At 47.4% G+C, this 13,896-nt stretch overlaps 1 protein-coding gene across 1 annotated transcript in view; it reads right to left on the reverse strand.

The window, feature by feature from the left end:
• SAV1 (salvador family WW domain containing protein 1) overlaps positions 1–13,896 on the reverse strand; it is a 69,961-nt gene that overhangs the window by 9,946 nt on the left and 46,119 nt on the right. Inside the window, exon 4 of the mRNA XM_033951926.1 lies at positions 4,281–4,436. Within this exon, the coding sequence (XP_033807817.1) occupies positions 4,281–4,436 (156 nt within the window). The remainder of the gene's footprint in view (positions 1–4,280; positions 4,437–13,896) is intronic.

The raw sequence follows: 13,896 nt of genomic DNA on the forward strand, positions 1-13,896 counted from the left end.
AATTCATTTTTCCAGTGCAATAGGTGTCATTCTGGACAAGTGGGATGAACATAAGCAAGCCTAGAAATTTAGGGTGGGATGACTGACCCAGCATGTAGTATTAAGGACCTAAAGGCAGAGTCCTCCCTTGCAACCACATCCACTCTGTAAAAATGGACCAAGTTGCTGCCCTACAAATCTCCACTGGAGAGAATGCCGTAACTAGAGAATGGTGCTATGTCAGACCTTTTGCAGCCTGGGGAGTGTAGGAAGCAATTTGTGAGTATATGCAAAGAAATATCATTTTTTTATATGTATGTAGCATGCAGATGAACAGGAAAACAATGAACAATAAGGATAAGAGAAAGAAACAATGTAAAAAAGTGAGTTCTTGCTGTCTCTTTAATAAGAATTCAGGTAATAAGAGTTGAATTAAAAACTAAATTTTTCAGAGGCAGATATTCAGAACTTTGCCTTATAACCAAAATACTTTTTGCCCCTTTCTTGACTTCTTGTCCTTAGCCCTCAGTATATTAGTTGAACCCATTTTTTGTCTTTGCTTTCTTTTGCTTCTCCTTTGCTATTATAATGCTTTAGTTTTATATTTAGTTAGATTTCATTCAGTTAACAAGCCTTATTTGCTAAGATTGTGTTGTATGAAGTGTGTCTACGCCCAGAAAGAATGCATGTATGTATGAATTGGAAAATATTGTGTGCAACATTTAAACAGTGACAAAAAAAAATATGTGTTTTACTTTTCTTAGAAGGGTGTATGTAAGAATAGTTTGACAGAGGGCCTCTTTCTTACACAGACATGACTTGCAGAAGGCTGCAAGAGGGCCTGTGTGCCTGTATGCTGCACTAAGACATAACTAGAAAAAAAATGCATGGTTAAATTTCAGGTTTTACTATATCGTCATTCTTTATATTTTATGAGGTTATTATTGTTAACATCAAACATTTAATTAAGGTTTTAATGAGTTAAATAAGAAATTGCTGTTATTTAAACTTAATTGTATTATTTAGAACCAACTGCAAAAAGAATGCCCTATGTAATAGAATGGAAATGCTTTTGTAACTAATTGACTTTTGATAAATATTGAATATATAATTTCAATTGAAAATGCATATAATTGTACAAATCTTTTGATTTGGGGGATTACAGCCTTTGCCCCCTGCTCAAACTTCAGCCCACGATGAAGCTACACTTCTGGTTGACTATGTCTTCACGGAAACGGGAGACTGTTTCCCACAAACAATGTATGCTGATGAAATGGCCCTTCAGATCCATCTGGAATTCATGGCCTTGAAAGCTGGCGCACCTGGCTTATCTGGATTAGTCAGCACAAAAAGATGGTCAGAGAACCTAAACTCTTTGGTGACCTCCAAATACTGAAGTACAGTACTCCCCCCTTGATATTCGTGGGGGTTCCGTTCCAGGAACCCCCGCGAATCTCGAAAAACCGCAAATACGGTTTTTCATGGGGGAGCCTGAAGAGGGCAGCAGGAGAGCAGCCGGAGTGTCGCAAGTACAGGAAATCACTTGCGGTGCGCTCAGACCGCCTCTTCCTGCACTAAGTCGGGCCTTATCCAATCAGGAGCTGCGTGTCAAAGCAGCTCCTGATCGGATAAGGCACGACTTAGTGCAGGAAGAGGCGGTCGGAGCGTACCGTGAGTGATTTCCTGCACTCGTGGTGCTCCGGCTGTTCTCTCTTGCCTCTCCCGCTGCCCTCTCCTTGTTGGCGGTTCGCAGTCGGAAAATACCGTGAATGACCAGGACCGCGAACCGCCGACCGCGAACGACCAGGGGAACACTGTAGTACTCTTTTCATAACCAACTTCTTTAAAATCTGGTCCAGTTTCTTGGAACGCTGGCAACTGAACCTGACATGAAACGCCAAAGGAAGGAAGGAAGGATCGGTATGGAAAGAGACTCCAGTGTCAGAGATCTAAAGGAAATGCTCCCTATAACAAAGAGCCTAGAGTTCCAAGACCAGTCTTGCTGATGTCACAGCCACCAGAAAAACTGCATCAAGCGTCAAACCCATTGGTGCTGCTTCTTTCAGCAGCTCAAACGGAGCTTGGCTGAGGCCCCGCAGAACCACGTTAAGATCCCCTAAAGCAGGGGTGTCCAACCTGCGGCCCAGTGAAGTATTTTGTGCGGCCCCGGTCAAGGGCAATGCAGTTTTCCTCTGCTGCCCCCGGGTGTTTACCGTCTTGCCGGCTCCCTCCTCTGTCTTGCTGCAGTGTTTGCGTGTTTGTGCGGCCCCAGAAACATTTTTTTCGGCCAATGCGGCCCAGTGAAGCCAAAAGGTTGGACACCCCTGTCATAAAGGGAATGGTCTTTAACCAGTGGGCTAATTATGCAGTGCATATGTGTTATTTAAGGCCACACCCAATAGAAGCGTACAAAAAATTGGTGAATAAAAATCTGAATATGGATGTAGCCAAGTCCAGAAAAACACATTATAGATTAATATTAAGGAAAAGCATAATAATATTCTTTTTATGTACTTTGCTATTAAGCTAGATCACGGAGGAAATCAGGATATACATGGACTCCATTTTGTTCTCTGTCTTTCTGTATCTTCTGTTTGGTTTTATTCCATTTTGTGTTCAGCCTTTGTTCTTTTGTTCAGGTTTCCCGCTTTTAGCATCGTGGTTCTAATTGATACCAGATGTGCCTTAGGCTGGTTAGGAAGAGCATATTAGATTACGTATCCCAACCTGAGATACATATAATATGTGAAACTATGAATGAAATACATAGTATGAATGAAATTATGAATGTATGGATATGGGGCCCCTGAATGTGTGATATGTGGTGATATAAATGGTTTATAAAAAGAATACTAAGGAAAAATACTGAGCACAACATCTGGAAATAATTAGAGTCAGAAACTGTTCCAGTCTCCAGCATAGGAAGGGGGGCATTGGCTTAGCACTGTGTAGGTGTAACATGAAGCTGTCATCTCAGAGAGAAAGGGGGGAAACAGCCCCTCCTTTTTTCTCTAAGACTGAGAATATCTCAGCACTTAAATGCAGATTCTCTTAATATACCTTTTTGGAAAGGACAGAAAGAATATTGGATATGTAATAAATGAATGTAAACAAAACAAATATGATTTCTAAAACTTTTAAACATGTAAAGGAATTTTCTTTGCACCACCTCTGTTAGTTTTGATTGGCCCACGGCCAATGATGTCATACTGAACTAAAGGTATATAATGGGAAGCTTCGAAGTATCGAGTTGAGTGCGTTATCAGAAGGCCAGCATTTTGGCAACTATAACGACCTCCCGCTAACGCAACTAGCTTTTGAGATCCATAATGAAAAATACAAGTAATAAAATTATATTTTGGTGAAACTTGCGTTTGCGTCATTTTCCATATTTTTGTTATTTTGCATATCTTGAGTGAAAGCTAGCAGCTTAATTGGCAACTGCAGCTTTATGAGTGCGCTGGCGTCCAATGCCCATGCTCAGGTGGTGGAGCAGCTGTAGTGGGACTTTCTAGGGGTAGGAATATTTGTAAGGGAGTTTGTGGGGTGGGATAGTTGCAGGGGGATAGGGATAGCAGAGAACAGGGAAAGACAGTTAAACAATTCCCTCCTTTTAAAACTGTGTTTCACTGTATGTAAGTTTGTAAGCTAGAGCAGCTAGAATTTCTTTTCCCATAGAAATACACTGCCATTTTTGAGAGGCTTATTTCTCTGAAACTCCAGTCTGTTTTGCCCATTTTTTTTTTAAACTTTGATATGTCTTTTTACTGGTTATACTCACACACACCAAGTTTCATCCCATTCCATTAAATTTTCTATGCTGCAGAAACTGGATCTTCTGGCCCCACAGAAATCCATTTTTATTTGGGGGGGGGGGGGGGTGCTGCAGGGTGGAGGAGCTTATTTCTATGAAAACCCTCACTCCAATCTGGCACATTTTGCAATGTGATATATTAATGGGTTTTCCCATTTGTCAAGTTTCATCTCAGTCTTTTAAATTTTTGGAGATTTATTTTGACCCCTAAAGTGATGGACAGATGTTACCAACCTCCTTTGTACAATTATTTTCAACTCCCATTGGGTTGGAAAGAATAAAAACAATCTTAAAATTTTCTCACTCAACTAAACCTTATAATTTGTATTTGTACCATAAACTGACAAGTTATATCATTTTATTATATTTTCCTAAATGTCTTTTGCCTCTTCATAGCATTACTTAAACAGAATGATACTTTACAAGGTGTTATTTTTAAATATAAGGCCTCTTGTAGAAAAGGAGAAAAAAGAACAGAATTACTCACTTCACTGGAGCTCTAGCATAAACCTGTAGCCAGTCAGGGATCTCCGCAGTGTGGTATGGATTTGCAGGGACCAGCAGTGGTTGGCTTCTCTCAATTTGCTGGGGTTGATATGTCACAGGAGGAGGAAGAGGCGGTGGCTGATCATACCTGGGGACACTGTATAAAATGTCATGCTATTAAGACAGACAAAAAGCCCATTTAAAAAACTTCACTGAGAGAATACAAAAGCTCTTTTTCTAAAACAAAATGGATCAAATGCAATTAGAGTCTACTGTAATCACATTAAAAATACATACTCTTATACTGTTTTATAGATGAAAGCTTTAATCTCTTACTCAATATTTTATACTTCAAAAATGTTTATAAAGCAGTATTAAACTCTTGAGCACTCTACATTTCAAGAAAAAACACACACAATTTGTTCTTTTATGAAATCAAAGCACATAATAAAATTTGCTTCACTTAACTTAAAAAAGCCCAAGAGTTTTCACTATTATATTTTTATTTCAATATCTGTTTTCATTAAAAATTGAGAATAAACATTAAAAGACAACAATAAAGACAGTTCAACAAGAATGTTTAACTGTCTTTCCCTGTTCTCTGCTATCCAGTTATAGAAAGAAAACTAAAATCACTCAAAGTAGGACCAGAAGCCTATGTTCTTGAACCCCAGTCACCAATTATAAAAAGAAACCAAGCCCTGCTGTCCCCTCCCTGAATCTACCACCCTCCCCCAATCAAGAGCTCTGTACTGATAAACACAATTAACTGTCAACCTTCATCCCCAGAATTGAGCTAGAAAGAATGGCTGTGATTAACAGCGGGATCTGGATAGGCCCTGCTGTCCATCATAACCCTCCCCCAACTTTACCAAAAAACACACTACAGTCTTCTGGTTGGTAAAAATTAGCTGCAGCTCATTTTATTAACCATACACATAAAACATATCTTAACTTCATTAACATTATTAACATCATATAAAGAGTTCCTCCCGAGCTACCAAATTAATTATTTTTATTCCCTCGACCCAGCCATCACAGCAAGAGTCAGAGGGGTGGCATGTACCACATGCCCCTTTTCTGGGTCACCTGACCCACCAGGCACAGCTCCCCACCGTCCCAACGCTCATCACCTGATGAGCCCCTTGACCCAGCTCGGGAGATCTGCCCCCCCACCCCCCGAGCTACCAACATCAGCCCCCAAGCAACTGGCAGGCAGGTGGGAAAAGCCGCCCTGGAGGACCTCAGAAGGAGCTGAGTCCTCCAGGATCTCGGCTTTATGACCTCGCCCTTCTTCCAATCTTTTTAAAATTCCCCACTTACTTTCCTCTCCCCCCCACCACTAACCCCACTTACCCCAGCTGATGGGCGACACGAGGGCCCTAGCAGCCCCGTGTTATATTCTGCTCATCGACATGGGGGTCTCGGGTTCCCATTTTCTGCTGCTCCCTTTCACATTATAGCTTGTCGTGCCACTGGGGCTTGCGCACATCTGAGAAACTGAAAGCTATGCCATTGGCAATCTTATTAGCAGCAGGGCCTCCCAAGGCAGACATGTTTCAGCGGAAATGTCAGACTAACAATGTACCTCCCCACCTGGGCAGCAGGAGATGAGCAGTGTTGGAGGTGGAGGATTGCGTTTGATGTGACAATGGTGACATCATCAAATTTATACTGCACAGATGGCCTGGCAATCTACATCTGTATTCTGCCATGAAAACTTGATGATGTTCATCAAATCGCTAGGACTTGAACACGAGTCGATGGCACCTATCATAGTGATAAATACAGACTCTATAGAACACCGTGTTCCTATGCTTATGCAATTTTAATCCACATACCCTGATGGTTTAGGATGCTTATGATATATGGGTTTCACATTTCTCACATAAAATCCAAAGAATTATTAGAAAATTCTGGCACATCTTGGAAGAATATGACTGTTTCAAAGACAAAAAAACCCCTTGCCATTGTTTATTCATGAAATTGCAATTTAAGAGAAAGCACAGTTACTTACCGTAACAGGTGTTATCCAGGGACAGCAGGCATATATTCTCACACATGGGTGACGTCATCTACGGAGCCCCAGCGCGGACAGCTTTTTAAGCAAACTTGCTAGAAGTTTCAAGTTTGCACACTGCACCACGCATGTGCTAGCCTTCTCGCCACTAGAGGGCGCATCCCCACCTCGTGGTCCTCAGTTCCATATCCAGCAAAGAAAAGCCATCCCCGGGGAGGTGGGCGGGTTGTGAGAATATATGCCTGCTGTCCCTGGATAACACCTGTTACGGTAAGTAACTGTGCTTTATCCCAGGACAAGCAGGCATGATATTCTCACACATGGGTGACCTCCAAGCCAACCAGAAAAAGGGGTAGGTGGGAGGATGGCAATTTAGGAAAACAGGTTACGTAACACCGACTGGCCAAACCGGCCGTCACTCCTGGACAAGGAGTCCAGACAGTAGTGGGAGGTGAACGTATGAACCGAAGACCAGGTGGCAGCTTTACATATGTCCTCCATAGGAGTAGAACGGAGGAAAGCAACCGAAGCTGCCATCGCCCGGACCTTGTGCCCCGTGACTCGACCCGAGAGCGGGAGACCAGCCTGAGCGTAGCAAAAGGAGATACAAGCAGCTAACCAGTTGGATAAGGTACGCTTGGAAACCGGATGTCCTACCCGATTAGGATCAAAGGACAAAAACAATTGAGGAACCTTCCGCTGAGACTTAGTACGTTGGAGATAAAAAGCCAACGCCCTCTTACAGTCAAGCGTGTGAAGCGCCGTTTCACCAGGATGAGAATGGGGCTTCGGAAAAAAGACCGGAAGAACAATGGACTGATTGAGGTGGAAATCAGACACAACCTTAGGCAAAAATTTGGGATGGGTGCGAAGAACCACCTTGTCATGATGAAACACAGTGAAAGGAGGATCCGCAACCAAAGCCTGTAGCTCGCTAATCCGACGAGCGGACGTGAGCGCAATCAAAAAGACTACTTTCCAAGTGAGAAACTTAAGAAGAGCTTTATCGATCGGCTCAAAAGGAGGTTTCATCAGTTGAGCCAAGACCACATTAAGATCCCATACTACAGGAGGAGGCTTGAGAGGGGGATGAACATTCACAAGACCCCTCATGAAACGAGCAACCAGAGGATGCAGAGAGAGGGAACGACCCTCGAGATGTTGATGAAATTGCACTAAGATGCACTCGAATGGAAGTCGTCTTCAGACCAGAATTCGACAGATGCAACAGATATTCCAGCACCGAAGACACAGGAACTGAACCCGGGTCAAGGTGGTTCGTGGAGCACCAGGAAGAAAATCTGGTCCACTTCTGGGAATAACAAAGCCTAGTCGAGACCTTGCGAGAGGCCTCTAAGATTTCCCGCACTGAGTGAGAAACTGGAATCGAAGTCAAGGGGAAAGGAACCAAGCGGTCAGATGTAACGACTGAAGATTGGGATGTAACAGCGAACCCCGACTCTGAGACAGCAGAGAGGGAAAGACAGGCAGAAGCAGAGGCTCCCTGACACTGAGTTGAAGAAGCAGGGAGAACCAGTGTTGTCTTGGCCAACGAGGCGCAATGAGAATCATAGTGGCTTTGGTCGATTTTAGATGAACCAGCGTTCTCAAAATCAGAGGAAAAGGAGGGAACGCATAAAGGAACCTCCCCTCCCAGTCGAGAAGAAAAGCATCGGCCTCGAGACAGTCCCGGGAGTACATCCGAGAACAGTAGAGGGGTAGTTTGCGAGTCTCGGCCGAAGCAAACAGATCCACCTGAGGAGTCCCCCAGCGGTCGAAGACTTCGCGTAGGACTCGGGAGTTCAGCGACCACTCGTGCGGCTGGAGAAGACGACTGAGTTTGTCTGCTAGACAATTCAGCTCCCCCTGAATGTAAACCGCCCGCAAGAAGATGTTCTGAGAGACGGCCCATGTCCAAAGTCGCAGGGCTTCCTGGCACAGAGGCCAAGAGCCCGTCCCCCCCTTGCTTGTTGACGTAATACATTGCCACCTGGTTGTCTGTCCGAACGAGAACCACTCGATCGTGCAGGAGGTGACCGAATGCCCGAGCGGCCAGATAAATGGCACGAAGCTCCAACACGTTGATGTGACACCGACGATCCGCGGCCGACCATAGGCCTTGCGTTCGTAAACCGTCTAGATGAGCCCCCCACGCATACTCCGAAGAGTCCGTGGTCAGGACCTTGCAATGCGGAGGGACGCGAAAGAGCAAACCTCCGGACAGATTGGTAGAGTTGGTCCACCAACGGAGCGAGCGTCTGAAAGACGGAGTCACAGTCAAACATCGAGATAGCGGGTCGCGGTCCTGACGCCATTGCGAGGCCAAGGTCCACTGAGGAATCCTCAGGTGCAACCGAGCAAATGGGGTCACTTGGACCGTCGACGCCATGTGCCCCAAAAGCACCATCATGCGTTGAGCCGACACTACCTGCAGTTGCGAAACCTGCCGGCCCAAGCGAAGCAGGGCCTCCAGCCGTGGAGAAGGAAGGAAGGCACGGAGGAGAACCGTGTCCAGCACGGCCCCTATGAACTGGAGGGATTGAGTCGGCTGCAAGTGAGACTTGGGAAAGTTCACCTCGAACCCTAGACCCTGAAGAAGCGTGATAGTCTGTTGGGTCGCTGAAATAACTCCTTCCCTTGTCGGGGCCTTGATCAGCCAATCGTCCAGATAGGGAAAGACCTGCAACCCCCGGGAACGCAGAGCAGCCGCGACCACCACCATGCATTTCGTGAATACCCGAGGGGACGAAGCCAGACCGAAGGGTAGTACACGGTACTGCAGGTGCAAGTCCCCGACCTGAAATCTTAAAAACTTCCGAAAGTCGGGATGCACCGGAACATGGGTGTACGCTTCCTTCAAATCGAGGGAGCACATCCAGTCCCCCTCGTCCAACAGAGGATATAGAATCGGAAGCGATAACATACGGAACTTCTCCCTGACCAGGAACTTGTTGAGCTTCCGGAGGTCCAAAATGGGGCGCAAGTCCCCGGTCTTCTTCGGGACCAAAAAGTAACGGGAATAAAATCCCCGGCCCTGCTGATCGAGAGGTACCCTTTCGACCGCCCGAAGGCTCAACAAGGCCCTGGCTTCCTCTCGGAGAAGGGTCAACTGGCTTCGATTGGACGGGCACGCCCCGGGGGGCATGTCTGTAGGCTGCCTGGAGAAGTTTAACGAATAGCCCTCTGAGACGGTCCGGAGCACCCATGCGTCTGACGTAATCCCTGACCAAGCCCTGGCAAAAGCCGTGAGCCGACCCCCGATGGGGAGGGGGTTGGGCGACCTCGCGGCGGGGGCCAGCCCCCGGCCGCTCATCCCGTCAAAAGGACGGCGCCGGCTTGGACGCCCCCTGCGTAGCGGGCTTGGCGGCCCCCCCTCTACCCTGTTGGGTAGGGTGACGGGGTGGAGGCCTCGAAAAGGCCGGTGTTGATTTTTGAGGATACCGCCTAGGCGGCTGTTTAAAAGGCCTCTGAGGCGACGGCTTAGGCTTTGGACGAACCAGAGACGCCAGAGAGCGCTCTTGCTCAGAAAGCCTCTTGGTAGCCGCATCCAGGGAGTCGTCGAACAACTCCGACCCGACGCAGGGTAGATTGGCCAATCGCTCCTTTCAGGTTGGGGTCCATCTCGAGGGTCCGTAGCCACGCCAGCCGGCGCATGGCTACCGCACAAGCCGAGACCCTCGAGGCAAGCTCAAAGGCGTCATATACCGCATGAAACAGATAGAATCTGAGCTGGGACAGGTTCGACGCAAAAGTGGTAAATTTATCCCTGTGTGACTCCGGGATCACCCCCTGAAAGTCCGGCAGATCCTTGACCATGGACCTGAGGTAGGAAGAGTAGGCGAAAGCATAGTTGAGGACCCTTGTGGCCATCTGGGAATTCGCGTACAGACGGCCGAATTTATCTAGGGTCCGACCCTCTCTCCCCGGGGGGACAGCAGCCGAGACTCTAGAAGGCTGCGAGCGCTTAAGAGCCGACTCTACCAAGAGCGACTGATGGGAGAGTTGCCCCTTGTCAAACCCCTTAGGGGGAAGAGTCTGGTATTTGGATTCCATCTTGGTGGGCACTACCGCCACTGTAAGAGGGGTCTCAAGGTTCCGCAGCAAGGTTTGAAGGAGGACCTTGTTAAGCGGGAGGCGGGGGGATTCCCGCTGAGGGGCAGGAGAATCCTGTTCCTCCAAAAATTATTTGGTATAGTGTGACCCTGCCGACAGGTCCACCCCCAAAGCCTTCGCCATGTCATGGACAAACTTTGAAAAAGAAGATGTCCGTGCAGGCGGGGAGGGTGACCGAGACTTCTCAACGGAGCCGAAAGGAGAGGCCTGGCGAGAATACCCGAACTGTCCCCCGGACCCCGAACCCCAAGAGGCACGATCCCGTGACCTCGAAGGAGTCGGGGACATAGTCCGCCGAAGAGACCCCCGTGGGGAACCCCCCGGGGTACGTGGTATGGAGGCCCGTCCCTTCCGCCTCGGTGAGGAGGCACGGGAACTCTCCCGGATCGGGGACCGTAAAAGATCGGGGTTGTCGAGGCGGAGTTCCTCGACACACAAAGCTCCGGCCTCGGGCGTCGTCGAGCGACGACTCCTCAGAGGCGAGGCTCGAGCCCGCTTGGCCTTTTTAAGGCGGTGCTTCGCCCGAGGCTTGCTTGAGGGCGATGAACCCCGTGAAGACCTCGGGGACGAGGACGAGGAGATCCGGCGTACCCGGCGCTGCTTGTCTCGGGACCGCACACTGACCTCAGGCTGTGTCATCGAGGTCGGGTCCGAGGGAAGCGTCGAGGTCGAGGCCGAGGGAGCTTCGGCCGCTGAAAGGCCGGTGCCCGAGGCCGAGGTCGCCAACTGCGGGGCCGCAGAGACCGAAGTCGAGGCCGAAGCCTGCTGCAAAGTCTCAATGGCCCCGGAGAGCTCCGAGGAAATTAAAGCGCGAAGCAATTCCTGGAAAGCCGGGATCGTGAGACCCGGAGGCAACACCTGGGGACGCTCCGCAGAGGGCGACCTCGGTTTCGAGTATTCCCTCGGGGCTAACCCCTTCGATACTTTGGGCTGGGCCGAGGTCGACGGTCCCGCCGACGAAGAGCCCGAGGATGGCTTCCTGGTAGATGAAACTGAGGAAGGAAGTGGAGACTTACCCGGGGCTTGCTTCTGCGAGGCAACCTGCTTCGGGGTAGCCGAGGGGTCCGAAGTCGAGGCCGAGGTCGAGGCCGGGGCCGAAGCCGAGGCCGAGCTCGAGGCCTTCCCCATCGGGGCATCGACGGCAAAGAGATCCGCCATACGGGCCTTGCGACGAGTAAGGGCCCGTTTTTGGAAGGTGGCACACTTAGGGCACGATGCTGTCGGGTGATGGGGCCCCAAACACCTCAGGCAGCACCTGTGAGGGTCAGTGATGGACAAAAGCCTATCACACCTACCACACTTCTTAAATCCCGTTACGGGCCGGGACATGGGCCCAAAACAAGGCCGGGAACAAACGAGGTTCCTCGGCCACGGCTACCGGGAGCCCCCGGAGCACACAGAAAAGTTAGGTTTTTTTTTTTTTTTTTTTGAAAAAAGGAGAAAACAAAGAAAGAAAACACAAATAACGCAGCGACCACACACAGCCGCGGCGACAGAAGGCAATACGAGCACAAATTATCCACAGGGCTTCTGGCTCCGCGGATGAAAATGAACTGAGGACCACGAGGTGGGGATGCGCCCTCTAGTGGCGAGAAGGCTAGCACATGCGTGGTGCAGTGTGCAAACTTGAAACTTCTAGCAAGTTTGCTTAAAAAGCTGTCCGCGCTGGGGCTCCGTAGATGACGTCACCCATGTGTGAGAATATCATGCCTGCTTGTCCTGGGATAAAAATTAGTTCCTTCAACCCTCCCTTCTCCTGAAGCAAAATTAACATAAACAATAGGCAGCCACACTCCTTGTGGCTCCTGTTCGGTATGCAGGCATTCGCTAACTTTGTCCAGTTTTCAATATCCAACAAAAATATCACGTTCAAATTGCATCAAAAAACACTGTTTACTTTGAAACAGGTTAAATATGTGATAATTTGCACATGTGATCTAGCGGCTGCTGCGTGGTAAGAGCCCCGAAGCCCATAGAGATTTAAAGGGCTTCAATGCTGTTGCCGCATAGCAGCTGCTAGCGTGGCTTTGTAGAAGAGGTGGTATGTTTTAAAATATGCTTTTACTAGAACAATGGCAACTAAATTTTAATGCCAAAAAATGTAAGGTAATGCACCTTGGTAGCAAAAATCCATGCAGAACATACACCCCGAATGGTGAAAACCTAACCAGAACTGTAGCAGAACGAGACTTGGGAGTAATCATCCGGGAAGATATGAAAGCTGCCAATCAGGTGGAGAAAGCTTCAGCAAAGGCTAGACAAATGCTGGGTTGCATCAGAAGGAGCTTTATCAGCTGAAAGCCTGAAATTATACTGCCGTTCAGTTTTGGAGGCCACATTATCAAAAGGATGTGAAGAGAATGGAGTCGATTCAGCGAATGGCCACTAGGATGGTCTCAGGACTAAAAAATCTCCCATATGAAGAACGTTTGAGCAGGCTGCGCTTATATTCTCTCGAAGAGCGCAGAGAAAGGGGGGACATGATAGAAACATTCAAATACATCACGGGCCGCATTGAGGGGGAGGAAGCAATCTTTTGTCTTATGGGTCCCACGGCGACAAGAGGGCATCCGCTAAAACTCAGGGGGGGGAGGGGGGGAAATTTCATGGGGAAACCAGGAAATACTTCTTCACCGAAAGGGTAATTGATCGATGGAATGGTCTTCCATGTCAGGTAGTCGAGGCCAATACCACGCTCGACTTCAAGGGAAGATGGGACAGACAGGAGGGGTCGCTCCAGAGGAATGCTTAAAAGATGGATTCTCGAAGGAGGGAGGGTTCTTGAGTGGGCAAACTTGTTGGGCCATCGGCTCTTTTCTGCCATCATACTCTTATGTTTCTATGGAGGAGATCGGCACATTTGTAAATGTATTTTTTCATTCATTCATTATTTTGTAATTTTCTTATATACTTTTTAATCTTTATTATCGACATCCATTCATTTAGAGTTAGCACGTTTTTTTCTAATCTCTATTATGCTAGCACTACTGAGAAATTATGTCTTTTAGGGCTCCCTATTAGTATTGTTTTCTTTTAAAACATTTAAAATTTTCTGCTTGCAACATATATCATGTATTTACCCTTAATAAGAACCCTGACTACAACATTGTTTCATTCACAACTTGCTTGCCACATATCTCTAGTTTCAGCTAGCAAATTGTATAACTTTGTTTGCAATTGCAGATAGTGCTCCTAGTTTGATTAAAGTTGTCACACTTGGAATGTTCATTTACATGCATAAAATTAGGCACTTTTAAGTTATTCTTTTCATGTTTGTGAGTATCTATTTGTATACAAAACACTCATATGCACATATTATGGTCAGGTCACTATTGCTCGTATTTGTACATTTATGAAAGACTTAAGTATATGTTTTGTTTTCCTATAGTATCCTTATGGATCTGACTTTTATTTTTTGTTTGTTACTAACTAACCCATCCCCCCTTTAATTAAACCGCGATAGCGGTTATTAGCGCAGGGAGTC

Source organism: Geotrypetes seraphini, chromosome 7, assembly GCF_902459505.1.
Source record: "Geotrypetes seraphini chromosome 7, aGeoSer1.1, whole genome shotgun sequence".
Lineage (NCBI taxonomy): Eukaryota > Metazoa > Chordata > Amphibia > Gymnophiona > Dermophiidae > Geotrypetes > Geotrypetes seraphini.